General features: G+C 40.7%; 1 protein-coding gene across 2 annotated transcripts; it reads left to right on the plus strand.

The window, feature by feature from the left end:
- The first annotated feature begins 2,012 nt into the window (after window positions 1-2,012).
- On the plus strand, window positions 2,013-7,868 carry LOC117516974 (microfibrillar-associated protein 3-like). 2 transcript variants are annotated; one of them, XM_034177868.1, is made up of 3 exons: window positions 2,013-2,166; window positions 3,462-3,753; window positions 5,672-7,868. In XM_034177868.1, the coding sequence occupies exons 2-3, from the start codon at window positions 3,501-3,503 to the stop codon at window positions 6,472-6,474; spliced, it is 1,056 nt and encodes a 351-aa protein (XP_034033759.1). In that variant the 5' UTR covers window positions 2,013-2,166; window positions 3,462-3,500; the 3' UTR covers window positions 6,475-7,868. The 2 variants fall into 2 exon arrangements, with proteins under 2 accessions (XP_034033759.1, XP_034033760.1); XM_034177869.1 differs by having other exon boundaries at window positions 3,547-3,753; window positions 5,672-7,867.
- The last annotated feature ends 10,490 nt before the right edge of the window (window positions 7,869-18,358 follow it).

Here is an 18,358-nt window from a genome sequence, read left to right on the forward strand (position 1 = left end):
ATTCTGTGCTGGTGTAAACAAAAAAGAAAGAAAGAAATCATGTTAGTTTCATACATAATATTCACTTTGTTTTATTTATTTAATGGAATACACCTTTATTTTGAAATCAAATCTATCTTGTAGGAAGTCTATTTTTCTCTTTTTTGGCGACTTCACGGCAGTGACCTCTTCAGTTTGCCAACTACGTGTCAAGTATTACAAGTTAAATTAATAACATATTTCCGAGACTATCAAAATAAAATCCTTTAGCCTTAAGTCAAACTGATAAATTATTTTCTCTACTAAACTTGACATCATAACAAGTAAATATATTCACTTCCTGCGTGTGACATCACCAGGCAGCTTTCTGCCCACCGATATGTATATAACAGATCAGATCTGTATATAAGAGTGCTTCTGCCCGAGTTTGTCAGTGTGTTCCCGCCTCCTTTTCCTTCTGGACGTAAAGGAGCCAGGAACCAGCACTGATCTGTTATATACCACTGATCTGATCTGTATATATCACTGGATAGCTCATTGGCCAATATTTTTGAAGCAAACCCGCCGCCATATTACCACTCGCATGTACCGCTCCTGAACGCTTTTCTATTGATCTTTAACCAGGTGCACCAAGCGTTATTCTTTGTGATTTTGTAAAAAAAAACAAAAAAAAACGTTAATGTGTAGCTATAAACTGTGCAAATCGCCAATTCAAAGGCTGTGGACGAACATTTCACCTGTGAGTATGATTGAAATGGTTCTGTAATAATAATAATAATAAGTGGCTTGTGTGTTTTCAGTTTTCTGTTGGACAAATATTTTAAGACATTTATTAGGTCTACTTGTGTATAGTTTTGGAGCTTTTCACACTCTTGCCATGAGCTTTATTACCAATATTAGGCTGAAGCTCATAGAGCTGTGTGTAATAAATATTGTCACTGCAAGGGAAAACCAACTCTCCTGTATGGAGGAATAACAGTGCCAAAATTAAATAAATAAATACCTTAAATTAATTAATGACACATTTAATAAAGGAATGACACTTTTAAATAATTATTGTCCAATTTAATTAATTAATGACACATTTAAGTAAATATTTAATGACGTTTATTTATTTAATTTTGGCACTTATATTCCTCCATACTCCTGTAGCTAGTTAAATGGTAAATGGACTGCATTTATATTGCACTTTTCCATCTGCATCAGATGCTCAAAGCGCTTTACAAATAATGCCTCACATTCACCCCGATGTCAGGGTCCTGCCATACAAGGTGCTCACTACACACCGGGCAATAGGGGATTAAAGACCTTGCCTAAAGGTCCTTAGTGATTTTCCAGTCAGGCTGGGATTTGAACCAAGGATCTTCTGGTCTCAAGCCCAACGCCTTAACCACTAGAGCATCACCTCCCCAAGTGGTGTTTTATTATTTCAGTGCAACTATTTAAAAAAATCCACTACTGCTATATCCATCATGACTTTTGTTTGTTATCCATCCACTTTTGTTCATGGTATACACACACACACACACACACACACACACACACACACACACACACACACACACACACACACACACACACACACACACACACACACACACACACACACACACACACACATAAGCTTGCTGATGATAACACAAAACTTGTATAAACTTTGATTAAAGAATCATAATATTTACAATTGAGTATTTGTCCTAGTGAGACATCGGGAATAGAAGGGGAGAATGTGTCAACGTACTAAAAGAAAGGAAGGAAATAAATCAACTAGCTAATCATGGCAGACACTGATTATGTGGGATGAAGGTTACATTAAATGGAAAACGAAAATAAGGAAATGAGAGAATCAGCTCGGTTACAACTCGAAATTGTTGACGTTCTAATAAGCCGTCCGCATAACTTGCGAGTGGTAACATGGCCGCCAGTTTGCTTCAGCGGTTTTGTACAGCGTATGAGAGCCATTGAGCGTTCAATGTTATATACAGATCAGTGGGAGCCAGCCGCTGGTGTAGCCACGCCTCTTTCAGCTGACGGGGAAGTGGACCTGTTTGTTAATGTGTTTGCTGGGATATTTCATCGACAGTGTTCTTATTTAAAACTTTTCTCTCGGAAATTTAACTTCACTCTTCGTAGAGTGGATGGAGAACTAACTTTTATCATTCACGTCTGTAGAGGATTTGCTGTCAGGTGAGAACAAGTTTAACTCAAAGGTTCTGATCTTTGTAATTAATATTTGTATGAATAACACAGTATACTGGATGAACCTGAAATATATTTAATTCTATTATATATTTTTTATTTATGTTAATTTTATGTTTTTATTTATTGGTTATAAATTAATGATTGATTTAACTCTGTTGCACTCACCTGTGTGTCTTATATGATGTATGACTCAGCAACAATTAGTCTGCCATCAGTGATCATGTCATCTTAAACACTTCATCTTAAAAAACACTCATCTTTTTTTTTTTGTCTTCCACACCATATACAAAGGTGGAAAATTCCAGAGCAAAAACAAAAACAAAAAAAACCCCATCAAAAATAATAATGATGATAATAATTTGCAGGGTTGCTTGGCAGCTGTCTAGCTTTAAGCCATGTTCTGAGTGCACTTCCAGAAGTGGATGTTGGTTTTGGGAGTGCAAAATCTTCTGAGTTTGTCCACTTTCACATACTGTGTGGAACGACTGCACTTTAGTAGGTCCACTCAGGTCTATAAGTATTTGAACATTGACTCTGTATTGTCATCAGTAATTGGACAAACTAAATACTATGAGGACTATTCTCAATACAAATCATCAGTTGTACAGCCAGTTTTCTTTAGATAAGTCGGGGGTTGGCTACATTAACATTTCCAAGTTACTGAATATGTCTTGAACTTTATTTACGACACTCAACTTGAAATACAAAGTGTATGGTGCTGTATAGTAAATATGGAGTGATTTTTGCCAGAAAGAGACAAGTGAGGGAAGCCACCAAGACACTCATAATGACTCCGAAAGACTTAGGCTTCTGCGGCTGTAACTGGGGAAACAGGACAATGCAGCTTTTTCCTGTTGTACCAGTTAGACGGCTTCTTAGTGGGGTGGCTCAGACAAGGCGTTTCTTAAGGTGATGTGAAATTCCAGCTGCAGTTTGTTAGAACGTGTATGAGAGACTCAGGTTTGAGTTGTTCTCCAGCATGAAAATCTTTCCCTGTTTCCACCCTGCCACGGAGCTGTGATGACGGTGTACAAAAGTTGTACAATTTCTGCAGTCACAGAAGCTAACTCTTTCAGAGTTGCCTGGGTGGCTTCCCTCATGAGTCTCCTTATTAAACCTGAAAAACACACAGTGAAAAGCAGAAAGTGAGAATGGCTTCAGCTACACTTGAAACTTTTGTTCTGCCAAAACCATATGTGTGACACTTGAGGTCTCTCTGGTCCTGGGATAGATGATGCATGATGGGTAATGGTTTGTTCTTGTCTCTTTCCGTTTGACAGGTTTGTCTTGTGTTTATGTGATCTGTCACTCCTCTCGATATGTTACCGGCTCAGATACACCACCTCTTGCACCTGTTTGTCACAGTGCTGCTGCTGCTTGGCAGCCAAACAAATGGAGCTCAGAACAGTTCCGCGGCTGTGGTGTCCTCTGAGCTGCTCGCCAGTCTGGATGTCAGCAGGGTGATGGTGGTGAAGGAGGGATCCAGCACGCTGATTACATGCAACATGACTAAAGGCCACGATGACATCCAATGGTACAACTCCAAAGGACATCTGCTGAGTGAGAATGCAGGTAATAAACACAATTTTGTGTGTGTTGGGGGGTGGGAGGTGGGAATTAATCATTTTAGGAATTGTTTTTGTGTTGTTGTTTTTACAACAACAACACAAATAAGAATAAAAATCCACAATCAAAACAATTTAAATTCAATTTAGGGTTTTAATTAACAAATGCCTTTTGTTCTAAATGTCCATCAGAACCTCGGGATCACTGCTAAAGAACTTATGTGGTTTGAGTCATCAAGTAGAGTTATGGTATCTTCCACCTTTAGGGAGCACTCCATCACTATAACCTGAAAGGCTGTCAACCAAGGAAGAAGGCAATCCAAAACTGACATTAAAAAACAGCTTTTTTTTTTAACCTGGTGGTCAACTGATACAAGTGCATTCAGAAAGTATTCACAGAGCTTCACTTTTCCCACATTTTATGTTACAGCCTTATTCCAAAATGGATGAAATTCAGTTTGTTTCCTCAAAATTCTACACACAGTACCCTATAATGACAATGTGAAAAAGTTTTTTGAGAGTTTTGCAGATTTATTAAAAATAAAACTAAGAACTCACACGTACATAAGTATTCACAGCCTTTGCCATGAAGCTCAAAATTGAGCTCAGGTGCAGCCTGTGTCCACTGATCATCCTTGAGATTTTTCTAAAGCCTAATTAGAGTCCACCTGGGGTAAATTCAGTTGATTGGACATGATTTCGAAAGGCACACACCTGTCTACATATAAGGTCCCACAGTTGACAGTGCATGTTAGAGCACAAACCAAGCATGAAGTCAAAGGAATTGTCTGTAGACCTTTGAGACAGGATTGTCTTGAGGCACAAATCTGGGGATGGATACAGAAACATTTCTGCTGCTTCAGAGGTCCCAATGAGCGCAGTGACATCCATGATCTGTAAATGGAAGAAGTTTGGATCCACCAAGACCTAGAGCTGGGCACCCATCTAAACTGAGCAACTGGGGGAGAAGGGCCTTAATCAGGGAGGTGACCAAGAACCAGATGGTCCTTCTGTTAGAGCTCCAGCATTTCTCTGTGGAGAGAGGATAACCATCTCTGCAGCAATCAACCAATCATGCCTGTATGGTAGAGTGGCCAGATGGAAGCCACTCCTTAGTAAAAGACATAGCAGCCCACCTGGAGTTTGCCAAAAGATGCCTGAAGGACTCTTAGACCATGAGAAACAAAATTCTCTGGTCTGATGAGACAAACATTGAACTCTTTGGTGTGAATGCCAAGCGTCATGTTTGGAGGAAACCAGGCACCATCCCTACAGTGAAGCATGCTGGTGGCAGCATCATGCTGTGGGGATGTTTTTGAGCGGCATGAAGTGGGAGACTAGTCAGGATTGAGGGAAAGATGAATGCAGCAATGTACAGAGACATTCTGGATGAAAACCTGCTCTAGAGTGCTCTTGACCTCTGGACTGGGGCAACGGTTCATCTTTCAGCAGGAGAGCAACACAGCCAAGATATCAAAGCCAGAGCCCAGACCTAAATCTGATTCAGCTTCTCTGTGCACCTATGCTTCCCATTCAACCTGATGGCGTTTGAGAGGTGCTGCAAAGAGGAATGGGCAAAACTGCGCAAAGATAGGTGCCCCAAGCTTGTGGCATCATACTCAAGAAGACTTGAGGTTGTAATTGCTGCCAAAGATGCATCAACAAAGTATTGAGCAAAGGGTGTGGATACTTACATACATGTGATTTCTTAGTTGTTTTTTTTTTAATTTGCAAAAAAAGAAAACTTTTTTTCATGTTGTCATTGTGGGGTGTAGTGAATAAAATGAATTTAGTCCATTTATGAATAAGGCTGTAACATAAAATGTGGAAAAAGTGAAGCGCTGTGAATACTTTCCAGATGCACTGTAAGCCTGGATTTAATTGTACTCTTGGTCATTTACTTGTTTTGTGTCTTTGGACTGCAGGTGGGAAGTGGCAGATTGAGGATAAAGGAGCCCTGAACATCACAGTGGTTACATTTGAAGACAGAGGCCGCTACACCTGCATTGCCTCTGGTAGTGACGGCAGGAAAAACTACACCGTCACTTTACGTGTCGCCTACACCAGCAGCAGTCTGGGCTTGTATTACGTCATTGTCTGTTTAGTTGCTTTCACCATCACCATGATCCTCAATGTCACGCGGCTCTGCATGGTCAGCAGCCACCTCAAAAAGACGGAGCAGGCCATCAATGAGTTCTTCCGCACAGAGGGTGCTGAGAAACTCCAGAAGGCTTTTGAGGTTGCTAAGCGCATACCCATCATCACATCAGCCAAGACACTGGAGCTCGCCAAGGTGACACAGTTCAAGACTATGGAGTTAGCTCGCCACATTGAGGAGCTGGCACGCAGTATCCCTCTGCCACCGCTTATCCTAAACTGCCGCACATTCATGGAGGAGGTCGTGGAAGTGGTGAACCTGGGGCAGCAGGTGGTGGAAGCAGCTGAGATGTCAGCATCAGGGGACAGCCAGGCTTTAGGTCCACTCTGTGCTGATGGGACACAAGTCGAGGAGGACGAGCAGGAGGCAAACACTATGCTGCTGTCATGTAAAGGAGCAGATGACAAAGACATTATCGATGTGATTGTGTCAGTCTACCCATGTTCTGAATGTGTGGATGAGAATGTGGAAGAGGAGAAGGTTCATGGCGCAGATGAGGAGCCTGAGATGTGTGACATATCGCTCAGGGTAAACCCAGAAAAGAGGGTAGCTTCAGAGAACAATGTGTAGACGGGACCACACCTTCTCAAAAGGAAAAGAGTGAATCGAAATCCTGCTGCACAAGACCATGTATTGCATATTTTCCTGGTTAGCTACAACAGGTGTGCTTAGCCAATTAAGAGCTAGCTGATGAACAAAATACACCTCAGTATTTGTGGATAAAGCGTCAGACGTGAAAACTGGGCAATGCATAGGGCTCCATGGAGCAAGATTGATACCCCTCAAACATGCACATCAATAAATGGTTGATGGATAGATAGAATGTGGAAGAGAAGGTTAATGGCACAGATGAGGAGCCTGACGTGCAACATATCACTCAGGGTGAACCCATAAAAGGGAGTAGCCTCGGAGAACAACATGTAGATGGGACCAGGCCTTCTCAGAAAGGCTAAGAGTAGATCGAAATCAAGCTGCACAAGACTTTGTATTGCATATTTGCCTGGTTAGCGACAACAAGTCTGTTCAGCCAATTAAGAGTGAGCTAATCAACAAAATACACATCAGTATTTGTGGATAAAGTGGAGGACATGAAAACTGGGCAATGCATAAGGCCCCATGGAGCAAGATTGAGACCCCTGAAAAGTAAGTCCAGATGGCTGCTCCCTTGTTTTCATTCGGGGTTACTGCAGCAAATCTGAGGTGGATATGCAATTCTGCATGATGAATCGTCACAAGTTGTATATCAGATGCCCTTCCTGACACAACTCCACATGACTTGGAGAAATGTGGCAGGGATGGGGCTGGAGCCTTCTGCACTAAAACCAGGTGTACTAACCACTTAGCCACTACCCCTGCCCTATTACCTTGAGACTCCTCAAACACACACACAAAATAAATGATAGACTTTTGTTCAGATTCTTTGTTTTGCCTGTGATTAAAGCCTATTCATGTATTCTGTAAAATGAAGTGCAGAGTTCCAAAGGAAGAGGACTGAATCATCATTCTGAAATGTGTTACAATATGAGCGAACAAACAAGTGTTGAAAGTGGAAACTACGAGCCTGAAAATCAAAATGTCTGTGTTTTGTGGTCAAAATTGTGTAATAGATATCTATCCATTTATTTTCTAAAATTAACTCACTGTAGTTAAAGGGCCTGTCACACCTTGACTATTTAGCTAGCATATGCAGTATGAAAAATGTGGTGAATACGCTGGATATTTCCAATACGTTATGCAGCTGTCTCGCCATGATTTAGCCAGCATATGCCGACGTATCGAAAATGCTGTCAATATGCCATTATATAGTAGCTGACATGTTCAGTAAGTTCTGTGATCACCCAGAACACATCAAATACATCTGCATACATCAATGGGTGATTCTTAGACTACGGGCACTTATGTCCTTTGATCATATTGTATGAAAAACAGAAAAAAGGGGAAATTTCACACTTTTATAGTTATCTTTACAATGAAAGTGTGTTAAGAAATTTGTTCTAGTAGTCTATGATGACTTTTCACCTTTTTTCAGCATCATTATATGCAAATATTGCCGTTTTGTGCTTGTCCCACACCCAGACTTTTGATCTTCAATGATAAAAATGAATGGTGAAACGTTTTTTCGAATATTTTAAAATATCTCTGAATAAAATATCAGTAAAATAATCAAAACATAATTGGGGTATTCAATGTCATACAACTGTTGTGATTTTTTTTAAACAAAATGTAGTTGTCCCACACTATTGCCGTAATTTCCACCACAACACTAATGTCCCTTTAAACAATTTGTATGAAAGATTGTTTGGGTAGTTTCTATGGAGATAAACAGTGACATCAGAGCACATGTATATAGCGCCAAATCACAACAAACAGTTGCCCCAAGGCGCTTTATATTGTAAGGCAATGGTGTGGTGGAAATTACATTTACAAGGCCAATAGTGCCCGTAGTTAAAGAATCACCCCAATATGTGTTGGAATTACGTTCAATATAAGTTGCACATAGGTTCAAAGCAAGCTAGACATTATTTTGACGTATTTCGACTTTTGAGTAGCTTACAAGTAATGTGTGTCAACAATCGCATAACTTCCCTACAACATACGGCCCACGTATGCGGGATGTATCAGCCATACTCTGGCTTTCGTCAAAAATATTGTGGAAGCACAAAATATTTTGATAACCTTGCTGCACTGCGGCGTATACCAGTGTGCTTCAACGTGCTCTTAACTTAAACAAAACTTACCCATAGCTTATTAGACATACACCAGCGTATTCGCCAAATTTTTAACGTGGGCATATGCAGGCTGAATCGTCAAGGTGAGACAGGGTCATGGGTTATAGAGAGGACTGACCTCATTTCACCTTCAAAATCCTACTGGGTGGCCTTTCTGTGTGGAGTTTGCATGTTCATGTGAGTTCCCTCTACGTCATGGGCCAGCATGGTCCCCTGTGCACCCCAACAACCCTATAAAATTGATATCTTTAGAGAGTTTAGGATGTCTAGATTACAAAAATAACTGGTAACAGTAAAAATGCTGGGACTCACAATGACATATAGGCACTTTTTTAACCTACTCGAGCCAAAACAAAATATTAAATTATGAAAGCTCATTTTTTTCCACACAAAATTAAGAGCTATCAAATCTCCATCTTTTAAGCAAATTGGACTTAAAAGCAAGTCACCGCAATCAGGACCAAAAAGGTGCTAGATAACCAAAAACAATGAGTAAAAAAGGAGTATCTGCACACTTGGATCAATGCAAGTCTCTTTAATCCACCAAGGACTTTCATAAACTGATGAAGTTTCTGTGATTATAAACCCATTTTTGAGTGAACATCTTGTGAACTCATGATTGTCAGACTCTCATGGCACAAGTGCATTTGTGAGAAAAGAGAAAATAAAGGCCTACAACATCATGAAGACAAATATTGTAATTACCTTTGCTTGGAAGTTTAGAATTGTCAGAAGCAACCTTCATTGGACTTGTAAAGATTGTCTGTCCTTTGTATGGAAAGCCACCATACGCTAATGTCAACAAGCTACTTTATGATTGATTTCTTTTTTAAAATAGGTCACTGCAGTCTCGTTTGAACCCTGCGTGATATTGTGGGATTTGACTACTTATGGGGACAGCCGTTCCCGTTGTGCAATATATACACAGCATGACTTCACATAGAAAAATGGTGTACTGTTTTATTTTCGGCTGCAATCACCGATGTAGTCGCAAAACATGTTTTTTCTTTTTTTTCGGTTCCTAGTGGAGAAGGGAAGATGAGGTGAATGGGAGACGTCGTGTTGGTAAGTGTTACCCTCCACAGCTAATCAGAGTAGCTCCATTCTCTCGCCTCCAAAACCGCCTTGACATGTTTGTGGTCTGGGTCATAAACAAACCGCAACACATGTCCACTTTCCCACTGCATTGTCACTTTTTCTTTGCATTTTCACTTTGTTTGTGTGTAATTTGCCCAAAGCTCAGAGAAAATGCCATGTTTTTGTCCCCGGGAATAGAGAAATTAAGTCATATGTGTCATAATTTACCCCTTTGGCGCCACCCTCAAACGAGACTGCGCTGCCCAATTTCCAGCACATGAACACAGTTATGTTGCAGAGTTCTCGCGTAAGAAAGCGCATGCACATACCTGCAAGTGAATGTTTTCCTGATCTTATCAGAAGACAACAGAAAGGGTAACAGTAAGTAGAAGGTCACGTCTGGATTTGAGGAAATTCCCTTTCACAGTGAGAGTGGTGGATACACAGAACAGACTGCCAACTTTGGGAAAAAGACTGATGTAGTAGATCGTTTTTCCAATTCTCTGTGAATGCATCACTGAAATGTCTGATTTCCAGCTGTGTCTGAATACATCACTTGTCTGCCAAATGATATACACCTGTTGTGTCAGGATCTTGTCTAATATATAGCACCAGTGGTGAATGCTGTGTGGGTTTTTGACTGAGTTAATTTGGGTGCTGGATGTAAATAAATGGCTGTTTTCCAGTAATATCTTTGGAGGTCTGTTTGATGTTACACTGGTAAGAAGACATAATAAATATATTGACCATTGCACGCTAACTTTTTAATGACATTTTTGAAGCACAGTAAAACACATTTTTAACAGACAACATAATATATATATATATATATATATATATATATATATATATAATATTTTAATGCCCATTTGCTCCTGGACTATATTTTTCCAGCCATAACTATTGTGGTGCCTTCACAAGAAATTTCATCAAATACCAAATTTATTGTTGTGTTGTATTCCATGACAGGTCTAACCTTTTTGACAATTTCATAATAATTGGGTCATTTGGAGTAACAAACTTTCCAATAGTACGACAAAATGATAAAGATGGAAACACAATTGTATTATGCAGGGAATCTTGAACTGCATAAACCACAACAAACAAATGAAAAGTCAGCCAATTTATTTGTGAGCGAAGACAGAATTCCTGCTAAATTGCTCATCATCATTATAAAACTGATGAATTCAGTGCTGTGGAAATACACATCATCACATCATGTTGAATATGTTCTGTAAATTATTTTAGCATCGGTAATATTTCGCCATTCTGCTTGTGCAGGTTTTGCCACAGCGTTTTGTATGTCTGCTTTAGTCACACACTCATTTTTGCGATATGGATGCTGCTGCCATTATTACGTGCTGTAATTGATTTGGTCATCACAGCAAGGCATGGTACAGAAGAAAAGCACACAAATGATTCACCAGTGATGAACTTTGGACCAAGCTGTTTTATAGGTCAGTTTGGAATGATTTAAACTAGCAGCCATGAAAAAGAAATGTACACATGCAAAAACAGACATTGCAAGATTACAGGGCCTTCAGCAGGACATGCAGGTAGACATATGGTCTCCTGGATTTTGTTGTCTTTATTATCATATGTGCTGAGATGTGCACGTGGCCCATATTTCTACAGATGCTTGTGAGCAAATGCACATTATCTTCTTTCCATGGTGCATGCACACAGCTTCACCAGACAGAATCATATGGACCATCTCACACTCTGAGCACTGTCTCTGACTCCAGGTTATGTACGTCAGTTTGTCCAGTGAGGGTGATAACCAGAGGTAAGGGACAGAGGCCCCAAACTGTCTGTGGAACTGCCTCCAGAAACATGACACAAACTGAGATCTTTGATCGGATCCAATGTCAGAAGGGAGTTCAGGCAGGTGGAAAACATGTTGGATCATTAATTTGGCTGTTTCCTTGGTGTTAGGCAGTTTCTGGAGTAGAATAAAGTGAACCATTTTGAAGAAATGGTCAGTTACAGTAAGAATGTACATTTAAGACTGGAGCGGGGAACCCTGAGATGAAATCGATACATAGGTGCGATCACGCCCAACGGGGAATTGGGAGTGGATGTAGGTGTCTGGCTGGAGGGGATTTTGAAGTGTTGGACTGAACACAAATCTGACAGGCTCGACAGTACTCCTCGATGTCTCCTGTTATGCTAGTATAAATATGTCATACAAAAAAAGAAAAATTCATCTATCACACAATGTGTTGGTTAATATCTGCAGAATCATAACAACTGTTTTCTGTGAAAAGACCAACTCCACAGGACAAGTCAAGCAAAGATGCAACTGAGTCTTGTTTTACACTGTTAAATATGCTCAGCAGATGCTTGTAAACTTCAAATGTAAGCTTTCATATCGGCATCCCTCAGCAAGTTGATGTTATGGTTAGTGATGGCTAAATGGGGTTTCATGAACCACTTGCTGTTTCTTACTGAGCTCACTAGATGGCAGTGTAAATTCACAAAAAGTGTTCAAAGCACACTGCATGAAGGCTTCTGTGGCAGTCACTACTCAACACAATCAAACTGTCATATCTCGGAAGTTAGGTTATTCTATAGAAAGGGCACATAGAAAAGTCTGTGAACCACTGACTTCTCTTACCTCTTGAACAATCAGTCAATTAATCAAAGACTCAATCAGTCTCTTCAAGACATATAAAAAAACAAATACAACATGTTGCAAAGTCAATCAATCACATTCTTATTTCAAGACATATTAAGATACCCAGAAAAATATATGTTAAAAATGTTGGTCACCTGACAACTAAGATCTCATCAAAGAAAGTATCAGGCTCTAAATACTATAATAATTTTGAAAATATCTTGTACTGTACATTGATCAACTTTATCAGAGGCTGTACAACCCCCATTCCAATGAAGTTGGGACATTGTGTGAAATGTAAATAAAAACAGAATACAATGATTTGCAAATTCTCTTCAATGTGTATTCAATTGAATACACCACAAAGATAAGATATTTAATGTTCAAACTGATAAAGTTTATTGTTTTTGTGCAAATATTTGCTCATTTTGAATTGATGCCTGCAACACGTTTGAAAAAAGCTGAGACAGTGGTATGTTTACCACTGTGTTACATCACCTTTCCTACTAACAACACTCAACAAGCGTTTGGGAACTGAGGACACTAATTGTTGAAGATTTGTAGGTGGAATTCTTTTCCATTCTTGCTTGATGTACGACTTCAGTTGTTCAACAGTCCGAGGTCTCCGTTTTCATAATTTTGCTTCATAATACGCCACACATTTTGAATGGGCTACAGGTCTGTACTGCAGGCAGGCCAGTCTAGTACCTGCACTCTTTTACTATGAAGCCATGCTGTTGTAACACGTGCAGAATCTGGCTTGGCATTGTCTTGCTGAAATAAGCAGGGATGTCCCTGAAAAAGTCATTGCTTGGATGGCAGCATGTGTTGCTCCAAAACCTGGATGTACCATTCAGCATTGATGGTGCCATCACAGATGTGTAAGTTGCCCATGCCATGGGCACTAACACACCCGCATACCATCACAGATGCTGGCTTTTGAACTTTGGGCTGGTAACAATCTGGATGGTCTTTTTCCTCATTTGTCCGGAGGACATGACGTCCATAATTTCCAAAAACAATTTGAAATATGGTCTCATCAGACCACAGCACACTTTTCCACTTTGCATCTGTCCATTTCAAATGAGCTCGGGCCCAGAGAAGGCGGCGGCGTTTCAAGATGTTGTTGATGTATAGCTTTTGCTTTTCATGGTAGAGTTTTAACTTGCACTTGTAGACATAGTGACGAACTGTGTTAACTGACAATGGTTTTCTGAAGTGTTCCTGAGCCCACGTGGTAAGATACTTTACACAATGATCTCGGATTTTAATGCAGTGACACCTGAGGGATCAAAGGTGACGGGCATTCAATGTTGTTTTTCGGCCTTGCCGCTTACGTGTAGAAAGTTCTCCAGATTCTCTCCAGACGGTTGCAATGCGATGGATTTGGTTTGTGTGTGTGTATGTGTGTGTGCAGGTGTGTGTGCGTGTGCGGACATGTGCACCTGTGTGTGTGTGTGTGTGTGCAGGTGTATGTGCGTGTGTGGACATGCGCACCCGTGTGTGTGTGTGTGTGTGTGCAAGTGTATGTGGACACGTGCACGTGTGTGTGTGTGTGTGTGTGTATGCATGCAGAGTGCAATGGTACCAAATGTATGGAACCAAATCGCACTCTAAATGTAATGCAACACAAATGAAACGAATAATCCATGTCATGTGACATACAAAGCACCAATCAAATGACAAGGATCCACTCAGCCGTTGTATAAATATATATATATATATATAGTATACACACTATTTTTAGTACTATATTGCGCCATACGTAGTTCCCCTATGATTACGAGGCAAAGAATCACTTTTCATTTGGCAGAGGTGGGATGAAGTCACTGTCAAGTCATTTTCAAGTCATCGTTCAGCAAGTCCCAAGTCAAGTCTCAAGTCAGCTTGCAAACAATTGGTGGTCATTATGACTTGAGACATGACTTGATGGTGACTTCTTCCCAGCTCTGCAATTTGGTTATTTTTGTATATCAGATAAAGTGTTTTCTCCAGTCTGAAAGAATTCCACATCACATCTATAAATAATATAATAAGCCATCTCTAGAGTTACCCAGGTATTGCCTCAATTTTCTCAGCCCCTCTTTATTTTTTGTTTGTTTCGGGCTGCAGGTGACTTGAGCTTCCTTTGCATGTGGCAGCTTCACATCCTCAGTGAATATGCTGCTTTGCATGAAGCCACATTACGCAGAGATATGAACTACTCAGGCACAGGGAGATATGGTCAAAAATGAATTCATGAATGAAGAATTTATTCCATCCTCATATTCATTTTAAGTCCTTATTTCCCTTGAGATTTTCATCACAAAAGAGGAGGAAAGCGAACATTTGCACATTGATTGACAGGAAAAGAATCCCATTGTTGCTTTAACTCCTTATTCCCCTGCAGGAGCAGGAAAGGTGGAAATAAGAGATTTTGCATTTCATTCTGCAGGTTCAGGAATCTTCCTGCCTCCACAGATTTTACAAACCATATGTGTTTACCTCTGTTTTAAATGTAATTGTGGCATAAATGCGTACGTGCGTATGTCCATATGCATTTATCTGTGTCTACTGTAAGTGGGTTACTCTAAAATATGCATTATGAATTACTTTAATATGGTTTTGAAAAAGAAACTCAGCAGAATGTATATTATTATTATTATGAGAAGGAGGAGGGGGTGATTCATACCTTTATTTTCTTGTCCACTGTAATTTACTGCACACATCCAGTCATCTCACTTATCATAAATGTTGCTGGGGTTTTGGCGTACATGCGCACACAAACACACACCCATTACTCTTTCAGGTAAGATCATATGATAATAAATATGACAATGTTAATATGCAGCCATGTTCCATTGCCTCATTACCTAGTATCACATCTTTTGGTCATTATCATGAATGACTGATCTGTGGATTCCTGCTGAGTGATACATATTTAAAAAAATATTCTATTGCATTAAATATAAAGTAAGTCCCTTCAGCTGCTCCCTCGTTTTGTACTCGGGGTCGCCACAGCAAATCCAAGGTGGATCTGCATGTTGAATTGGCACAAGTTTTATGCCGGATGCCCTTCCTGACGCAACTCCACCTTACATGGAGAAATGTGGTAGGGGAGGGATTCGAACCGGGAACCTTCCACACTGAAACCAAGTGCATTAACCACTTGGCCACCACCCCTGTTATTCTATTACATTAAATATAAAGTCATTTATTTCTAATGGCAGTAACATTTATGCGCGTCACATTCGAGTTTGAACCACCCACATCTTTCATCAGAGTACTGTTGTGCCCCTACAAACTCATAGTGTTAGATAGTGTTTAACTTTTCTGGTGAAATTTATTTATGGTTATTTCACATCCCCTGGCTCTGTATTTTTTTATTTTATTTAGCACATTTATATATTTAATTTTGTTGATCCCGATTATTATCCATTTCAAAATAATCTCCACATGTGCTGGAGTTTATTCTTCAAACTTGTGATAACAATGTGAACAGTGATCTTCATAAGCCCACAATGATGGTAAGCCCCTTTGGTTTCTCCCTTGTTTTCATTCGGGGTCACCACAGCAGATCAACGACGTGCATGTTGAATTAGCACGTTTTACATGATGTCATTCCTGGGTCGCAGGGGTGAGGTTTGAACTCAGAACCTTTTGCATTTCAACCAAATGCACTAACTTCTTGGCCACCACGACTTTTAAACAGTGTGATGATAATGCACCACATTCACACGCAGACAGACAGGAACCAGGATTAATCAATCCTGGCTGCTGGCTTGGTCTGAAGAAGACTAGCCACTCAGAACATCGTTTCATGGAAATGTATGGGTCTCTGCCTCCATAAACGCAAGTGACGGCTGAAATCATTAATTCAGCCAGGGCACCCAGAAAATTTGGAGTTCTCTTGGTTAATTTAACACATCTCCTTTAACTAATGAACCAGCACGGCCACAGGTGTGGACAATTTGTCATATCTCCCAGACATGACCAGTTATGTGTCCGGTTACAATTAGAAGTAGGACGACATGCAGCTCTGAATCACTGGAGCGCTCTAAAATCAATTTTAATCAAACCTGAGGAATATCCTGTTTCACTTGGAAGGAAAACAGAACAGCTAAAAATAACTTAACTTCCAGTGTCTTTTCCTATTTCTTTTTAAACAGCAATGTTGGTGAGTTGGGTGCCGAGGCTGCAGAGGGTGGGCCTCATGCAAGACCCAGGCCCAGTAATTCCGCAGCTACTGAGGAAATAAAATGTTCTCAGATTTTTTTTTTTATATTAAAACCCCACAGTCCCCCAAAATATGCTTTATTAAAACACCTGAACCAGACATAGCACTGGTTTGCACTTTTTGCAGCTATTTAATAAAACACCTGAACCAAGAGGGGTTCCATCTCAAGTCACCTAGAGGCTCCCATGTCACCCCTGAGTTCTATCCTACCAGTTTGATATGTTATTCCTATTACAAAGTTATGGTGAAATGCCAAATATTAATGCCCCTTCACACATATTGCGAAGTTTGGACGGTGTTTGGACGAAAACGGCGAAACAGCGCAAAACGGTTCAAAATTAGCGTATGAAACATCGCGCACAAAACATCGCGCCGACAGGCAGGCATGCACAAACCCGGTGCGAGAGTTCACACACGTGCCAGTGTCCATCGAGCAGGAACCTTGCCGGGTGCACCACATGGCGCCGCTTATGTGGAAGAAGTAAAAACCACCTGTTATGTGTGAAACGTGTGGAACCACATCGAACCAGTGTGCTCTGATCACGTCCACCTAAACTGGTCAGGTGCGTCCAGTTGGCCATGCCCGTCAAGTGTGTCTTGTGGACGGCGTGTTGCAGTACAGATACCGCATCATGTGGAACAGAGCTCACGTGGGTGACGTGACAGTCAGATCGCCCGCTGCGTGTTCTGATTTGACGGTCCGTTTCAACCTGGGGAGCTGTCAGTGTCCGCTCCGTGTGCGCACTCGCTTGCTGCAGCTTGTCACCACCACGGCGATATATGTTTTTATTTATGTCCACGTAACTATCGCAATCAGACACATGCGCCTCACAGTGGGCAGTTGTTAGTCAAGACTGTCCAAACACAGCAGGTGTTGTGTAGCTGGAATGTCCAGAATGACAGATCACCACAGCTGCTTCTGTCGGAAGCCACGCCTCCTGTGAGTGGAACGCACACACCCACGTGTAAGTGTGTGTGTTTGCAAAGTCACACTCAGGAGGAACTTTGACAAATTTCACAGCAGTACGGCAGTGATTGTCTGCAGTCTCTTGTCGTGCCAAGAGTGCGATTGGCCACACATTTTCTAAGTGTCATGCGAGCGAGTGTTAGGTGTTTGTGCGTGTCGCCTGGAATTTGGCCGGCACCTGCCGCGAGAGGGTGCGATGAGTTTGCACAGTGTGCACTTTGTCTTTCAGGCGCTTGTGTGCGCAAATAGTTGTAGCAACAGGTGTACGAAGCGTTGGACGCAGGGACGACATTACACGGTTTGCACACGATTCTTGCGTCATGCGCACTAAAGTGTGCACTTCGTCCAAACTTCGCACTATGTGTGAAGGGGCCCTTAGGTCTGTATATTGCAAACATTTGAAGTTACAGCCTTTGGAAATTTTTGTGAATTTTTCACATATCGTGAAAACAGTGTTTTCTACCAACTTTGCACATTAATGATAATGAATTAATAATAATAATTAATAATATGCCTCACAGCTTTGGAACTACTCATGCCAGGCTAACATTTGGTGTAGAGTTTGGAATTGTTGGCAGTTTTGGTGTATTTAGTGTGATCTGCCTTCCACAAAGGCCTCAAAATGGTTGAAAACCCAGAATTTTACATGTTGTTCGTATATTTGAGTTCAAAATAAAAGAAATATACTAGCTATGGCTATAGAACTTTTTCTGTGATGGGAGGCATGAATTCATATCTGCAATAATTTTGTCATCCACCAGATGTCACTGCTTTAACAGTGAGGGCAAAGCCTGATGTTGCCAATAAAATCAAATATGACAATACCAAACTGTCCCACAGTGCAGAAT

This window comes from Thalassophryne amazonica, chromosome 9 (genome assembly GCF_902500255.1).
Source record: "Thalassophryne amazonica chromosome 9, fThaAma1.1, whole genome shotgun sequence".
Classification (NCBI taxonomy): domain Eukaryota; kingdom Metazoa; phylum Chordata; class Actinopteri; order Batrachoidiformes; family Batrachoididae; genus Thalassophryne; species Thalassophryne amazonica.